This window comes from Cupressus sempervirens, chromosome 3 (assembly GCF_028749045.1).
Source record: "Cupressus sempervirens isolate cs-2001-9-10 chromosome 3, ASM2874904v1, whole genome shotgun sequence".
Taxonomy (NCBI): domain Eukaryota; kingdom Viridiplantae; phylum Streptophyta; class Pinopsida; order Cupressales; family Cupressaceae; genus Cupressus; species Cupressus sempervirens.
Window position 1 is genome coordinate 780800423 of NC_143120.1, and position 18571 is coordinate 780818993.

At 34.6% G+C, this 18571-nt stretch overlaps 1 protein-coding gene across 4 annotated transcripts in view; it reads right to left on the reverse strand.

The window, feature by feature from the left end:
- LOC149569109 (DNA-directed RNA polymerase D subunit 2b-like) overlaps positions 1-18571 on the reverse strand; it is a 357288-nt gene that overhangs the window by 225323 nt on the left and 113394 nt on the right. For all 4 annotated transcript variants that reach the window (XM_089821896.1, XM_089821895.1, XM_089821899.1 and 1 more), the window contains 2 exons: positions 13012-13678; positions 12622-12853 (listed from right to left, as the gene is read on the reverse strand). In XM_089821896.1, coding sequence (XP_089678022.1) covers positions 12622-12853; positions 13012-13678 — 899 coding nt within the window. The remainder of the gene's footprint in view (positions 1-12621; positions 12854-13011; positions 13679-18571) is intronic.

Below are 18571 nucleotides of genomic sequence, written 5' to 3' on the forward strand. Positions count from 1 at the left end.
GCTCTCAAACATATATGTAACTTTGTAACTGCTGCTATGCGTAAATCCAACTCCTTTTAAAATTATTAGCATCAAAACTTGTGAGAAGCTCCAAAATCAGACTAGATATTACCCAGCTAAAAATGTAAGTTGACTGGCATGTATCTATCCATCCCCAACATTCATATATCTTGGCCCTTTGATTACTTAAAACCCCCTTATTGAAATATGAAAATGTACTGAATCATATTGCATTGAAACTATTCGCACCCTTTCAAATACATATATGACTGTCCTATATCTCAACATTTTGTCTCACCATAAATGTAGCATACAATGTTAGCTGCTCCTTCAATATGTCTATGGCAGTGTTTTTTTTTTTTTTTTTTTGAGATTACAATATATCTTTCTTTGACTGCAGCATATAACACAATGAAACATGTATATTTTGTTGTCCTTTTTTAAGAAACTCAACTGCTTAATCTCATTATGTCCATGATTCCTTTTCAATGGGAATGTACTAACACACCTGCTATAGTGTATTCGTTAAATGATGGCCAAATGCATTTCTTTCTTCTCTCACTGGTTAGCTTCCACAACTTCTAATCTTTGCCTGCACTATACTTGATCCATGTGTCATTGTCTGAATCATCTAACTGAATTTAGAATTGATACCTCAACCTTGGCATTAGTATAGCCATGGATTCAAATAGACCATTATTTCCTTTGAGTTCTCCTTGTTATGCGTATCTACTATTGTGTCCATTGATGTTCTTGAAATGTAGATACCTTTGATGAGACATTATTTGCATCAGCACTGTTATGCGGTTATGTTGTAATATTGTCATCTCATTATACCACCATTCATGTCCTACCCCTCCCAAGTGTAAAGTGGCATATTTTGTTGCATCCTCCTTTGCCATGGATCAAAGATTCAAGTAACTTCTAGCTTGTGAACCCAAGATTGAGTTGCAACCTTCCCACTACCATCAAACATAGGTAATGTGAATTTGCTAGTGGCATGCTTCAGATCTTTTTTTTGACCACTCAGACTTCAATCTCCTCTTGTCATGTAATTCTCTCCTTTGACTTAGAAATCTGTCAAAGCTCAGGCGTTCACTAACCTCTAGCGTCAAGAGTTCTCATTCATCATTCACTTCCATAAGATAGTCTACAAATGTTGTCTCTCCTTCTTCTTCAACATTATCATCTTTGAGTTCATCCCTTAGAAAGGTAGGGCATACAGGCATTTCAATGGTAAAGGTGGAGCTCTTTGTGCTATACTCTTGTCATCGTCTAGTACTTGGCTTTGTGTGTCCTATGGGTTCATTTGTTATATCATTGTAGTAAGTGCTCATAGAGCCTTAGCTATCTATTCCTATCATGCTGCCATATGTCTTAAGAGCTCTCGTGCTTCTCTTTCTTCATCATATCCACTATTTCTTCATTCATTTCTTGGTGGTTCTTCTCCTTCCCTGTCAATGGTATGGGTGGAGCTCTCCATGCTATACTCTTATCATCATCTAGCACTTGGCTTTGTCTATCTTGTGGGTTTATTTGTTATATCATTGTAGTAAGTGCTCATAGAGCCTCAGCTACCTATTTCTACCATGCTGCCATATGTCTAAAAAGCTCTCATGCTTCTCTTTCTTCATCGTCTCAACCATTTCTCTCTTCATTTCTTGGCAGTTCTTCTCCTCCCCTATCACCCATTTTCTCTAACACTATATTCTCGAATTGATTTTCCTATTGTTTTGCTCTCCTATGAGTGTAGTACCTATGATGACCTCGTTTAAGTGGCTATATATGAAACTTCAACTATTTAGGATGGCAGGGTTAGAGCTCGAGTAACACCGTAATACTCCTTGTGATTCTAAATTCAATTTTCTGATTTCTTGACTTGAGCATTTCATCAAACACTTCGCACGCAAGGAATATGTTGTTGATCTAAATTTTGATTCTTTCTAGATGCCAAACTTCAATTGGTAACAATAGATACACTTGCAAAAACTTCAAAACATCTAACAATGAAGATACAAATGGTTTTGTATTTTTTTCAAGTGTATAAGCATTGGTTAAAGATGAGAAAATGTCCATCTACAACAATGACATCAGGACAAACAGCCGCCATGCAATTCTTACCCCTTTTAAATGACAATTTTCTGACATAAAATTCTGCTACTAAATCAAACTACAATGCTTCTCTAAGTGATTACAAAGTCACTGCAAATGCCCTACAAGTATTTGAATCTAGCCTTAGAACAATGCAAATATAAGTGGATGGGAACCGAGAAACCACCCAAATTATCTAGATGTCATTGTAGCAGTGGTATTGTAGCAATAGCACTAGAGTGATGATGTTGTAGCAATGGCACTTCCAAACCCTTCTAGAATCATTACCCAAATATCCCAACACTACTGCAATATATTTGAAATCAATATCAGACTTATTTCTTCAATCTTTGTCCACAAATCTGGCCCTAGGCCATAAGCTTGGCACAATGAAAAGATTGATTTGTCTTCTTCAATAGTTGCAACCCTTCGAAGAATCTTTCACCAGCTTAGTTATGTGAATCAATGGAAGTGTTCGTTCCTAATGTCCAACGTAGAAAATTGTAGAAGCCCTTGGCTCCACGAGTTATCAAGCAAAGAAGATGGCAACACGTTCGATATCCAACAATGGGGCTTTACTCCCTATTCATTCTTTTTCTCCAAAAGAGGTCAACCTCCTTCTAAAGAAATGAAATAATATTTAGTTCCACTTCCTAGAAATTCACCTAATTTCATAATAAAATTTTATTGCACTTTAAAGTAATATTAACATATAATTAATATAAAGTGCAAATAATATCATAGGCCATAGGAATCCTATGGCTGTAGAAAATTTATAGTCGTAGGAAGTCTATAGAAATAGAAAGTTTGTGGTTAAAGGTTGACTGTAGCTATAGTATGTAACTTCCCACACAACCCTCTCCAAAACACCTTGGCCTGCGAGGGTTCAATGATAGGCCAAACTTCATTAAATCTGAGCACTAGAGATAAGGGGACATTACAGGTTGTAGGAGCCAATTAGAAGGTGGCTTAAGACATTTGATCCACCTTTTCTATATGTGGCCATCAAAAAGGCTAGGAGCATGAAGCTTTCAGCTCCTAAGAAGAAAGTACAACCTACACCTACCACTTTACCTTCATATGTGCTTTGAAATTAGTTGGGTCATTCATTTGTGATTTTGATTCAGCTCATTCACTAGCATATCCAATTGTCACACAATATCTTGTATGTTAGATTCTCCATCACTAGGCAGAGAAGTACACCTTTTGCAGGTATAATGAATACCAAACCTCCTATCACCATCCATAATGCTGAAAACTGAATCTCCAAAATAAAGCACTAATCAAATTGAGCCCAATTCCTATAGGCTAGAAACAGCTCTGGTAACACCGTAATAACCCTAGCTTATTATAACTCAAAAATACATCAATTATTCAGATGTTTGACAATTCGTCAAACACTTGGCAAGTGAACTCGAAACTTAAGCAAATAAACTGGAGATGGAGATGCACATAACTATATATAATACCAATATGAGAATTGATTCTCCAATCTTTCAATAATTTGATACATCCACAAATTGACTAGAAATTAATATCAGAACATTGGCAGACAATTAATGGGCAACTTCCCACTTTATTAAATGCCTTAGCACAATTTCATTTATTGGACGTGACACAACAGTGTTGTAGGTAAACACAATAAATCTAGAAATGAAATATACAATAACTAACCAGCTTCCTCATCAAACGCAACTTGGAATGTAATGCCAATATGTATGCCAATCTCTTCAAATTCTAATCTTAGCACAACCAAATGAATCGCAACCTCCCAATTCTGCAAATCTGAAACTTATCTAACCAAATGCTGCCTGTAGACTTCAATACTCAGCCAATGCCTTTGAACAGAAAATGCAGGTACAAATTTAATAATTTTTCCCAATGCCAATGAAATACTTCAATATAGAACTCTCCTTAGCTACAGTAAAATAGTAGGAGAAATGGCCAATTATATACCTCAGCACAATTGCCAATGCCAACTCAGAACGAAATCTCAGATTTGTATCTGCAATACTTCAGCTATAGATCTAATGGAACAACTCTGAATTCAAACCTTTATACTTCAGTGAGGGCACAATAATCAGAACTCAGGAAAAGCCACAAAGGCAAAAAAAGCAAATAAATATGCAAGCATGCTTTTCTCAACAAATGGGCTTGTATTTACAGTATTTATAACCTCCAAAATTCCCTTTTGTTGCCAAAATATAACTTCACTCAAGAAGCTTCACCACACAACATTAATTAGAAGCTTCCTTTAGATTCTCTCACATGGCTTAACTAATTAATAAAAGGCACTTTCCAATGATAACTCAACTCTCAACTTAAGTGAAATTATAAAGTTAAATTATGACTTTATAATAAGCCATTTAATAATTAATAATAATTTGGACACTAAGGGCCTGTTTGGTTGCTGGAATAGGACTGGAATAGGAAAAGAAAATTAGAATAGGTATATTATATTCGCTGTTTGGTATGCTCAATCACAATAAAGAATAGGAAGACATATTCCAATTTTGCCCCTAAAATGAGCATATGTCTATGCCAAAAAATAGTTGGAACTAGAATAGCCATTCCTATTCCCAATCTTTTTTTTAATTAAAAAAATTAAAATTTAATTCCATTCCCATTCCATTTTTCTATTCTAATTTTCTCTTCCTATGCTAGCAACCAAACGGGCCCTAAGAGTATAATAACTCCCAAAATACTCATCATTTAAATGTCTTCTAAAATAGGAGTCATACCTATTATTTCTCCATGTGAACAAATGCACTTTCCAAAAATAGAAAGGGTCAATCTATATTGACACCCAACTTACCACAAATAGTAAGTACACAAAACTAAGCCCAAACGAAGTCCAATCTGAGCCAGATGAAGACCAACCTATAGCTTACTGAATTGTGGAGAAGATAAGACCCGCTCAAGCCAAGCCACTACCTCAAAAGACCCTCTATCCACAATAATTAGCCTATAAGGATCACAATAATAGGCTAATCCCTGAAACTCTGGAACTAACAAAAAGGGGGACATTACATTGAGGAGGCAACTTTTCTATTGGTGCAAAGATCCTTATGACAAAGATTACTCTTTCCCTTTAAGGCTTAGGGGTACGGGAAACTATTCTATGCACATATACTATGATAATAATGTAGTATAAACTTCGCCTTCTTGATTCAGATATTGATGAGGCTTGGAGAGTCACTATAGAGTTTGGAACCCGTAGTATTGTTCACCACTATATCACTTCCCTCCACTTTCAAAGTGAGAGGATTGGTAGATAGACAATAGTGCATTTCCACATTAGAGACTAGGGCCACACATATTTTCATACATGGGGGTTTTGCTAGCTAACGTAGTCTACAAGTAGAAGAATTTGTTGATTTCCATGTAAGGGCGGCAGATGGGTGCACTCTTATCTATACTAGGTGCATACGCCATCTCTCATGAACTCTTGGTGACTAAAAGTTAAATTCATATTTTTATGTAGTTAACTTGGGGGAAACAAACATTGTCTCAAGTATGCAGTGGTCATGGGATATTGAGAAGTTTACTCTCATCTTGCATTCAATGGAGATGAGGTTTGAGTATCGGGGCATGAGATATGTGTTAAGAGGTATCATAGATAGGAGTTTGCACACCATGTCACTTTGTGGAGAGGAGAATAGGAACATACAAAGGCATAATACCTTATTCATAACATTTTGGATCCTAAAAATGGGAGCAGACTATACGAAGATTCATAGAATATGTGATCAAAGAGAGCTGTTGGAGGAGACAAGGGGCCAGATTTTACTCTTCAGGAATAAAATATTATTCCTTGTAAAGAAATAACATTGTTTGAAAAACATAAGGTAATATCCTAGTGTCAAATAATAGTTATTTACTCCTTTTGATGTGACACCTTGGGACTTGTGTCAGTTTTGTCCTGTAGTAAGAATAGGTAGAACTATTTTGTGTTTCAGTGTGAGTAGGTAGTTAGTAATATTTGTAATCCTGGGAGGTTCCTAGAAGACAAATATTGGCCCTTGAGGAGATTTAATTCTGGTCATTGATCTAAAATGTGAAAACTATAAAAGGCCTATGCCTCTCCTCATTTTGTAAGAAGAAATTCAATAATTATTGCTTTGATTATGGCAAAATGAATGCAGATTTGTGATTGATTTGGTGAAAACTCTGTTTTTTTGTGAGTTGCATGATTCCACCTTCTCCATAGTTTATTTCAATTCAGATTCAGTTAAACTTGTCAAAAAGAATTTGTTTGAAAGTGCTAAAATTTCTATGTTCATACCGTCTCTCGCTTGCTAATGTAAGTTACAATCCAGGGTTGGCCTGAACCTACTAATGAAAATGAGTAATTCTACTAATTTTTTGGGTATGGTAGATGCTTACTAATCTGAAAATTGTCCACATAACCTTGAAAGATAGCACCAGTTGTGCATTATTGTGTAAACTTAGCAAAGCAGACCCTGGTTTGTGAGTTGTAGTGTCAAATATCATTGCTTTTAATTAGGAGTAATCTTTCTTAAGCCTGTTTACTTTTTCTATTTCTTTTCTTGAAAGAGTTTAGTAAGCATAATCTTGAAGTGAAAAAAGATTGCGTTCACTGCCCAAGAACAATCATGTAAGTCCCTTTGTGTCGCTAGCAAGAGATCATTTTCCACTGAGTCTATCCACACATAATCAATTCTTGACACTAGGGAACCTTGAGGTTGTCTCATTTGATTCATTTTAATAGCAACTGAACTTCATTATTCAAGAGAGAGTAGAATCCACTACATGCATTCTATTATGTTTTGGTTGTGTACAAAACCCCCCATCAACATGATGCACTTTCAAGGATTGAATGGAGATGTGGCCTTCTTGACTTCAAAGAATCTCAAGAATGGCACTTACAATGAGGCAAAAATCTAGAATTCAATCCTTGGTCTACAATTAGGTATTATATTTGGCCTAAAGAAGATATATATCATAAGAGACTTGTTTGTTATAATGAATGCCATAAGGGTTAATCCGTCTCATTGTTGGAGGATCAACAATCTTATTTCTCATGGTAGGGCTTTATTGGATGAACTCAATAAATATATAATCAACCACTTGTTGCGGGAGATCAATGTCGATGATGATGAACTTGCTAACTTGGCCATAAATTGTAGGGAAAAAATAATTATTGAGAGGAAATTCATCGGTGACAAGTATCAGAACATTAGACAGGAATTGTGAATAGTTATTGAATGCAGTGGTATATGTTATCTGTTATATAAGGAGATTTTTTTATGATGAATATTTAAGCATTCATTGCTATAGTATCTTCATCTCCTCTACTTTGAGTGTAATGGTTTCTACACACTTTATTATGATTCCAATTCCAAGGAACTCTCTAAGGTATTTGGTTTTTTGGAAAATACAATTTTCTCACTATTTAAAATTCTCAATAGGGATATGCCTATTCGATTCTAGTGTGGGAAAATACAGATTTCCTTTTTAGAAAAGCTGATGAAGAAGAGGTTGGAATGAGTTTCCAAAGCCCTTAGTTGTATTCTTTATGTTGCATGGATTTTGGGTTAGAATTCATATTGACTAATCACTATTGCAAAGGAAATACAAATCCGCCCTCCATGTTTGTCACCATGCCATTGGACTTAGAGGTGGACAGGGATATTATTAAAAAATTAGCAACTTCTATCATCAAATAGCAAAATCTGAACGGCCTAAATGAAACACTAGAGAAGATGGAAAGAATTGGCATGGGACCTCCTATCCTAGTGGATGCAACTAATCTTGTAAATAGTCAACAAGAGGTATAGTTGTATCCTTTAATCACAAAAAAGAAATGTTATATGAACCTATGGAGGTGAAGGAAGATAACCAAAGGATTAACGTTCTTATTGCAAGTCATAGGGTTGGTGGTATTTGATGGTGTTGGAAGTTTTACAAGGATAATCAATGACAGCTTGGAAGATGACCTAGCAACTTAAGGAAGCCACTAATTCTAGGGACAATAATTTCTCTCTTTTTTAATATATCATAATATAGTCTTTTAGTTTTTAGATTATCTCAGCTATTCTATTGCAGGGTTGTATAAACCTCATTCTTGGCATATTTATGGCAAGGTATGTAATTGAAAACATTTGAAATGTTTTACATCTCTTTAAATAGAAAGGAAGATACCCCCATGGTCTCAATTTATTTTGAAACAAAATACCTAATTGATACAAATATTAAATTCTTTCAATACATAAAGGATTATATCACGTATTATTAGATGCTTGTATCTATAATGATGGGACCCATGGGTGTGTTGGTTCCCAAAACCACAGATTGGAATCGTACGAGCCTTGCCAACTCAATGCTGGGATATCCAACTGATTATGGCCAACTTGATGGAACTGAACAATGAAATTCGAGTTCCCTACGTTTTTGGCTCTGCAAGGTCAAGGTAGGTGTACTCGATCCTGAATAAATCACTTAAATCCAAGATGTTTATAGCAAATCAGTTAGAATACAAATGCAACGGAAGTTTTCCAAAATGGCAAGATATTTAGAAAAAAAATTAAACTTGCAAATTATGAATTTGGAATAATAAATAAATGTATGAATATGAAGATGTTTTTAAATAAATTATTATTATTATAAATGACAGCAAAAAATGAATATATTAATTCTTCAAAGATAAGATATGAAATAATTGCCAATATATGGATTATGTATTATGAAAAATATAAAGATCAGTGCCATAGGGCAATAGACTTAGTATTATAAATTGAAAACATACAACTTTATAAAATTCTACGCACATCAATTATGAACAATTTAGTAATCAAGATGCGACGGATCAAATATATGAATGTAATTTTAAAATAGTCTAGAATGTATTTTAACTCCTGTGGTTCGGAGACAAACTAGACAAATTTAAAAACAATTAAATATTTCTCAAAATCTATGATGTTCAATTTTAAAATGCTATAATTGATCCTATCCACTTATCTATCATATAAATTATTTATAAAATTAAAAATAATAATTATAAAGGATGAAACTATATCATATTTTAACTCTAAAGCTTCATGCAAATAAAATAAAATAAGTATCTCTTGCTGATCATGCCAGAAATAAAATTGTACTGGAGACACGTCTTATGGATGATCCATCCAATGCAGTTTGACTCCCGAATTGCATAAGAATTTATTCAATAATCCAGAATCCACGAGCTTAGTTCAAAATACATTTCTTTGCAAATAGAGAATAATACATCAAATGCACATGTATATTGAATATGTAAAATTTGTAAAAATCGTATATGAAAATGAATTGTATATTGTTTGATTTTACATTATATATTTAAAGACAAGCAAAAGTTGTCGGTTTCTTTTCAAACATTGCACCCTTCTATAACAAATAACCAAACTTTTAACCCTAATATAATCCTAATTAAATATGACCAAGAGTTCTATAGTTTTGTGTGTTATATTTTTAAATAGAGGCCATACTAGGCTCGAACATTTCTTTCCACACCTATACACTTCAATTCTTCCACTATATATCTCCAAACTTCTTCAAATTCCCTGCGTTGGACTCTATCCTTCCATCTGTCACGCATATTCAAGAAAAAATCACGTGGGTATGTGCTCTCATGGTGTTCGCATGGTGATCATTTTATGTCCACAGAGGTTCTTCTACCGCAAATTTTCCTGAATGCTAAGGTCATTGTTGAGTACAAACTTTTTGAAGTCTCAAATCCTTTCCTATTTAGCCGTGGATGCTTCTAAGATGGTATTTCTCCATATGCCTGCAGCAATAACAAAAAACCAATTAGAAATAAATTTATTAGAGAATGATTGAGTCATAAACATATTGTTCATGCTCAGACGTGGAAATTGAGAACTCCATTATTCCAATGAGCATTCTCCTAATAATATTTGGGCTTCAAGAGTTGATACTTGTTGGCTGGACATTCACGATGAGTCTATTTTATCTTAACACCTCTTCTAATATTCTTTGAAAAAATCTGTTCGTTGCCGTATTTACAATATGTTGCGTCTATGAAGAAATAAACCCTATTTGGTTTTACTTTGACCATTAATTGTTCTTATGCATACTTCACTTCATTTGAATGCTTGAATTACTCCCAGTGGCTCTTTTTTGTGTAATTATCTTGTACACCGTTGTTCTTGATTTTTATCTTCAGAATTCACGGAAACATCTGACTTCATGGCAATAACAATAGCCTTTACAGGCTTGACATCTTAAAATATCTACATTCAGATTTCACTTTTAAATCATGTTGTACTGGAACATATGAGAATGGGTGCAATTACTCAAATCAGCAAATAGTGACACCTATTCTTCTGAACTGGCATCTAACACTACTGGTGCTGAATTGCATATGATCTAGCCCAATCAATCCAGACTTCTGTTGTTGACTGAATTCTCTCCAGAAGTCACCATTGTCATATCGCTAGAGACTTTGCTATTTTCAGAATACACCAGTCCTTCATTGCTGTTGTGGAGTTTTGAAAAGTCTACTGCCGATATTCTTGAATGTCTGTCATCTTTATTTAACCATTCTCTCTGTCACCAGCACAAAGTCATCAATATAATCATCAGCAACTGGACACTTCTAATGGCAACTTTCAGAAATGGCACTCTGTAGATCTGTTGCGTCAATGGAGTCATATGTATATTAAGTTTCAATTAATTGTCTGCATCCTTCTTATACATATGTTCTGCACTATCTTTCAGTTTTATTGCTGCCTTATACATATCTTACCTGTGTTTACGCCTTCTCTCAATAGGTTGACATATTTGAGTTAAATTGATGTATGCTGGCTACCATATTTTTCTGCCTTGAATAATCTTTGATTCTATCTCTAACATTCTCCTATGTAGGATAGAGCAGGGATATGAAAATATCTTCACCAAAGGATACATTGCTGCTTCATACTTACGTATATAATCAAAGCAAATATCCACTCAAATATATTTTAATTGACTCCTTCAATCAATACTATCCATGTCCATATGGGAATGAAACCTTTTTACATCAATGATAATGTTTAACATATATTGTTCTGAAAAATCTCTAACATCCATGCCCTTACTTCCTTCAATTAATATCATTCACAAATGGAGCCCCCAAATGCTGCAAAAATTTGGGTTTCATCAGGTTGACCAGAAAGATTCAAAATAATTGAGTTTTTGTATAGGTTTTTATGGGACTAATGTCAACTTGTAGATCTAGAGCATACATATCCTAAGGCTAAAGCTTTGCAAGTAGTTGTTATATTAATTGGCTTTCTTATTGTAAATTTGCATTTGGATTACTTTTGCATGATATGTGTTCTCTTATAAGATGACTTTTAAGAGTAGACAAGATTAAAATTCATCGTTTGTATGTGAATGGGCCTTATCGATAGAGTTATTTTTTTAGCGCATTGTAAAATGGCACACCAAATTTAGTGTACGAGACAACTGTTGTAGAAGTCCATGAAGATTGTTTTTTTATGTTTACCTTGCATTTTGATCAACAAGGTTTACATATGCCTACCCCATTCAGATTTGAACCTATGCCTTGTCTATGTAGCAACCAAGCCTTCCCCATCAGGTCCACTCAAGTTAGAGCCCATTAAGTTTGTACAATTTATGGATTACCTAGTTATGCCATCTATCTATGAACACTTGGAACCATCAAAACTATCCTTGATGATTTGAAGTTACATCAGCAAACAGTGAAAATATACTGAGTCTAAATTGTTCTCAAGATTCTTAAATAATTTAGTTGACCAAACTTGTTCAAGACTAATTTACATGCGTACACACTTGTAGAAAAGCATTATTTTATTATTTGGGGTTTCTAACAACAATAGTAAATACAGGAAAATTAAACACAAAGCCTATTTAACTGTTCATATGCATATCTCTTTACTTGTTCCATGTGCTAAGATTTTAACTGATGAACTCCTAAATTAACGAGAGCTCATCATCTTTTGTCATTATTTCTCTTACTCCTCATTTTCTATCTTTTTTATTAGAAAATTTTATCAATATGTAAATTTATCTGATTTCTGTTCTGGCCTCTTACAAGTGAATTATGATATATTATTTTCCTTTTTCCAAAATGCCAAAAGATCATTCCCTCTTAGATATAATTTTTAACAAATACAAATGGCTTTAAACTATAAATCTATCTTAAGTAAGCAAGTTAGGATCTTAGCTATCTAGAAAGCTGTATTAGGTAAGCAAGTTAGGAGATAAAAAGTGTAAACTACATAAAAGTATACACACATAAACTGAACTCTATACATTACAAAAGACATTCTTGCATCTAAATTTTATCAGACAACTTAGTACCAAGAACTTGGTTGTTGAAGGGATAGAATTGAGATCCAGGATATTTTTCTAATCTCATCCATTACCTCATATAAAGCAATATGTTTGTGGCAAATATATTTTTTCCTTCAAAAAAAGTAAAAGATACGACCTTATTAATTATTTGATTTCCTATAGGCTGTAAGAAGAAAGAGCACAATAACTTACGGATATCTTGCATCCCCTAACTTTGCAGCATATTGAACCCTAAGTCGTAATCTACGCATCTCAGAAAGATTCTGCAATGGATTTGTTGACTTAAGGTTTGCCACAACACCTGTGCATTTGATATTGAATTTATTAGGATGAGACCAATTTCCTGTAGAAAATGCTCTTGCTAGACCATTTGTGATGATAGAAGCATCAGCATAAATATCCATTGACTTTATATTCCCACACACTGCAGAAGAAAGGAAAAATAAAACTATAAATTGTGGTCGCATCCAGAAATGACCAAAATTAGTCATTTTGAAACATAGAAACCAGTGAACTATAATGCATTGGTACCCCATACAAAGAGTATTCCCAATTAAAATAAATATAAATTATATTGCGTACCTGAGATTTCTCTCTGAATTCCTTTGGCTAATCTATTCCGAAAATGTCTAACCAATCCGTGTAGTTCACGACCAAGTAGCTCACCTGCTAGTTCCAGCCTTTTGTTCTTGTAGTCATCTTTACATTCTACATGTCTCTGACCAGAATAAGTTGATAAAAGGCGATTGACCATGTATCCTAAAAACATTGCTTTTTGTTTATATCCTAATATATGTGGAAAAAGATATGCCTTAAGAGCCTCTTCAGCATCTTGATTTTTTGGAAATTTGCAATTCTTGAGTTGGTCGTTAATATAGGCCCAAACTTTATCTTTTCTTCGAAAACATTTTAACTCTGCCTCTGCATTATAAATTGATGACAACAACAATTCTCTTGCCTCACAGTCACTGAATTCAATTCCTATCATTTCCATCATCTCAAAATCTGACTCTACACCTAGAGCATAAAACAGAAACACGACAGGGACTGTAATTGCAAAAAAGTAAACAGTAATCACTTTTCTTCCCGAACACCATTTGTCATCCTTTGATGTTTTGAGGACTTTGACAATAACTTTATTCCTGTCTGTGAAAAATCCACTTGTGCAAGGCATGTAAACTGCCATCCAATTTGGAGTGCTTGATACCCAAACTCGATTCATGCACCGTTCTTCTTGTGCAACAAAGACCTGTAGAATAAAACTTTGAATCTATCAGTAACTTGGCTGTAAATAGCAGGAACATAATAAGTATAAAGCATTCTAAGAGGCATATTCAATAACCTTCAAGATAGATAATTTCATAAACTTGATTGCCTCTTCCAACTTAGAGATTCTTATTAAAAAAATTCAGAGCCAATAAGAAAGAGTGCACTGAAGTGCTCACCTTTGAATCTCACTTAATTCAGATGAGTCTACTAAACTCTGAAATTAAACAAAATCCAACCTGGAATCTTCCAGACAAACCTAGTTGCTGGATCGAGCAGTTACTGTAGTAATTACATGAAATTAGTGGAGTTGAGTAGGGTTTTGCTTCTCAACTTTGAGTTCTTCTGCTGGTTTCTCTGTGTATATCTATGTAACTGATCTTCTCCTTTGCTTCTTTTTGTACAGCTTTTACCTTTCAATTCAAGGGATTTCATGACTATTTGTGATATCTAATTTCAGTTCACTTGTTATTATCTTTATTTGCAGATAAATTGGATGCATTAAATTGATTATTATAATTATTGAAAATTTTGCTATTAACAAGTTGAAATGCACGTTGTAAAAGCTTCATTGGCTGTTTTTCTCCTGATTTATTAATTTTGGGCACATTTTGCTGATGCTGTTTGTAGTTGCAGGAAAAATAATTGGAGAGCCAGACTTTAATGTAGTGATTAGGATTTGAGGGGACATAAAATGGGCCATAGTACACTTCATGAGGTTCAGTGCGAGAACTTCTGCAAGCAGCCAGCCCCAGGATCATTTGCATTTTGGTTTAGTTTATTTTAGAATCTGCTTGCAACTTTAGTTAAGGTTGTGAAGAAAGAATTACTGTAGTTTTGGTTCCACTTATTTGCTTGTAGGTATAGTAGAGTAAGGTTGTGTGAAGAAAAGAATTACTGTTGCTTTTTTAATTTTTTAATTGGTTTTTAGCTGGTCGGTCTTCCTGCCTATTAGTATCAACAATTTGAAGTATGGGCCATCATGGGGTCACTGTGCAGTGTAAGTTGAATCCCGAATTAGATTAAATATTGTTCATAAAGAAAATCTTAGGAGATACAATAATTATGTTAAGAAAGGAAAGGGGTGCATAGAATCAGAAAATTTACTACGAATATAGATGCACAATTTTATTATGTTTTCTTTTCAACGCTAGGTGCCAACATGGTTCCTTAGCCTACTTTCTGATTCTCCATAGGTTAATGGGTTGGGTTAGAAAAGGTGTTTTAATAATAATTAAAATGTTCTATTTCTAATTTTTGTTAGCATTTGTAAGAACAATTTTGTTTATTATTTAAAGGCTGCCTAAATGAGGCACAATGAGGCCTTATGTAACTCTTAGTTATATCTATTAGTTTTAGCTAGAGTTACTAAAGTCAATTCAAAATTAGATTCAAGTGAATTTACAAGTGACAAATTGAAGAATATTCATTGACAGTTTCAAGTTGGTTGTATATTGTAATCTTTGTGTTATTCCCTCCCAGACAGAAGTTAATCATTAACAATAATCTATAAGATCTTTTTCCAGATTCATTTAAATCTTTCTTTGCATTGTATTCAGTGTTTTCATACATTATCTGGCATTTTGGCATCAATCTCAATTGGCTTGTAGTCTGCTGTTTCCAAATTGACCCAGTCTCTGCTTTTAATATATTAAATCAACCAACTGGGATTAAGCATCTTATTTCTATTTTCCTTGTTGGGTATTGATTGTAAATTGGTTGGCTTGCTGTCAATAAGTTGCATTCTTATGATAAATGTTCTCATTCTATAGTACATTGAGACAAAGATGACCTATTTAGAAAAGTCGATGAACATGTTGAGTAGGATATAGCTAGAACAAATATGGAAATTTATGGATTGTTCAGAAAAAATTATTAGGTGAAATATCCTTCCAAAAAAGTGTTGTTATACTCCCGAGCCAAAACAAGTTATTTGTCTTCTTCATGTGAGATGTTTGCATTTTTTATCTCTCAATGTTTCTCTGAGTTTCTAGGAGAGGGGGATGGTAGGATCTGGAATTGGGGGATGGGAGGATGTAGACACATGGTTTCAAGGACAGCAATGCTTTTCCTAAACTTTAAGGATGGCAAGTGCATGGCTATTAAAAATTACAATTTATTTAACTAACTAGAATTAGTTAAAATTCTAAAACAATGACAGTGTGCTGATTTGCAATTGTAATTTCCCCTTTTTAGCATTTATAGCATGATGTTGTTGTTAGCCTATTTCCCCATGGTCCCGTAGGCTAACTAGGACATTAAAGGGACTTAGAGGCCATTTGGCCTAGATAGTTTCAGCTGCAGGTCTTTCTGTGGGGTTGTGAGGCAACTTTGGGCATACTTACTATTTATAGTAAGTCATCTTGGATATGGTTGGACATCCAGTGGCAGCGGTATGTCGATGGTAATTGTTTAAAATCGACAAGAAGACTTGTTTATCATTGATAAGATTTGTTATGCATTGATAAAGCTATTTTCTAAAGTTAAATTTAAATATTTAACTTTATTAATGCATAGACTATAGTTTGTGGAAAATATTTAAATTAAAAGAGTCCCCTTTATTTTATAACACATTGGAGACATAAGTTACATAAAGGGAGTGATGTTTTATCCCACATGGAGAAAACGAAGGATTGAGCTCATGTGAGAACACTATAAAAGAAAGGGAAGAGCTTCTTTTTAGTATGCTTGGAAATATCAAAGAAATTGGAAAATTTTCTGGAGATTATGTCTCAATAGTTTGAAGGACGAAATCCCTTCAAGCTGGAAATCTTGACGCCATTGAAAGATATGGTCTTGAGATTTAACATGGTAGCAGTCCGAAAAAGCAGATACGAAAAAGAAGTCCAAAAAAGCGGAACCAAAAAAGCAGGCTGAAAAAGCAGTCCGTAAAAGCAATCCAAAAAAGCGGAACCGAAAAAGCAGTCTGTAAAAGCAGTTCAAAAAGCAGATCCAAAAAAGCAATTCAAAAAGCAAATCGGAAAAGCAAAGCAGAAGGGGCAGCATCGAAGGAAATTATTACAGCCATCTACAACCAAGTTCCCTTGTTAGTATTGTTTTTAGGGTATTATAAGTTTCAGCTGTAAGTGTGCATTATACCAGCATTATCATTTTGTAATCCATGTAAATGCCAAAAGTCTTGGCCATATTTCATGAGCATTGTATTTGAAATTTCATTGCAATTAAGAAGATAATAGTTGCTGGTGTCATTTAAGCAATTCAATATCATTATTTATCAGCTAGTTAGTTTGCATACCAACTGCTTGTAAAAATGCCAGTTGGCTGTAGGTATTCATTTTTCACGCTTCGATCATATATATGCGCCAAATATTGTCAAAATTAGTAGCACACTCATGTTAGGTCATTGTGTAGTCCTTTTGGAGTCTTCTAGCACAAGATTCTCATTGATGCAAATTGAAGAAAGAGTCATTTAAAGTCAGCTAAAATACTATATCAGTCATACGTCCCTTGCATGTGAATTGTTTGATGAAATTCCTTGAGCTTTCATCAGCATTTTTGAGAGCAGATTTGAGGAGGGTCATTACAGTGGTATCAGAGCGGTTTCCTGCCAGCCTGATTGGGTTATTTCAGATTGAATTCAATTATCAGTATGGCTTTAACAAGAGACAAGGATTTGGAAGAAAGAATGCACAATGTAAAGAAGAAATTAGATTGTCCATTTCAGCAAACAGAGGACCTTCTAAGAACTTTGGAGGAGTTGGAAACTTATTTAGGCAAGTTTAATCAGTCAAGACCCAATGCTATGCAAACAGCTTTATCTCCAGCATTTGGTTCGTTGGTTAAGCCCCGATTATTGAGACATCATGATGAGGTAATAAGACTTACAACTCTCTCTTGCATTAGTGAAATCATGAGGATAATAGCTGGCCTTGATTCTTATGACGATCAGATTATGAAAGAGGTACTTCATGCCATGGTAAAAAGCTTTGAAAAGCTGGACAACATTCGGGACCCTTATTTCACAAAGAGGGCAAGATTACTTGAAGTATTTGCAAGGTGTAGATTTGAAAATATTATGCTGGCAATTGGTTGTATTAGTGACATTCGCAGGATGTTTAATACATTTTGGAATATTATGGACGAGTTTCATCCCAGCAGAGTATTGGCATCGATGCACTCCATCATGTTCACAATCTTGTTTGAGGGGGAGGATGAAATTTCTAAACTTTTGGCAGAAGACTTATGGTATGTTTGGACAAAAGAGAGGAATTTGTCACCTATGGCATGTACGTGGTTAAAGAGCCTGATTGATAGGCCTAAGGATCGTACCTTCCCTATGACAGGCAGAAACTTGTATGAGGAGTTTAACAGACATGCGGATTCGATACAAGGAGACATTAGCACATCTTCAGGTAATGGTTTATCTGCATCATCTTCACAGGCAGAAGGGGTTACAGATGTTGTGCAGGTTGAGCCAGTTGCATCAGAAGGTGATATCACAGACACACCAGATTGCGTGATTGACACAGATAGTGATTCCAGTACAGTTGGGCTGGATGAAGTTAGTGCAGTTGAGGATACTGTCATGTTTGAGGATAGTACAGTTGATAAGAAAGTAAGCATTCATGACTTTGCTGAGAAAGAGTACCAGGCACAGTTAGACGCTTCGTCACATGAGGTTGAGGCTGGTAGAACTCTGCATGATTTGTCTAACCAGCTGAAGGTGAGCAAAGACAGTATTGTGACTCCATTATCTCATCATGACAAGATGCGAGATATGATAGAGGATCACATTCGGATGATTCAGTTACAGGGTAGACATAAGGGAATTCAGGCAAAGTCTTCCTGTGTTGACTTACAGGCGATTAGGGAAGGAATGGGAATGATGAAGTTGAGTTATTTACATCTTCTATCA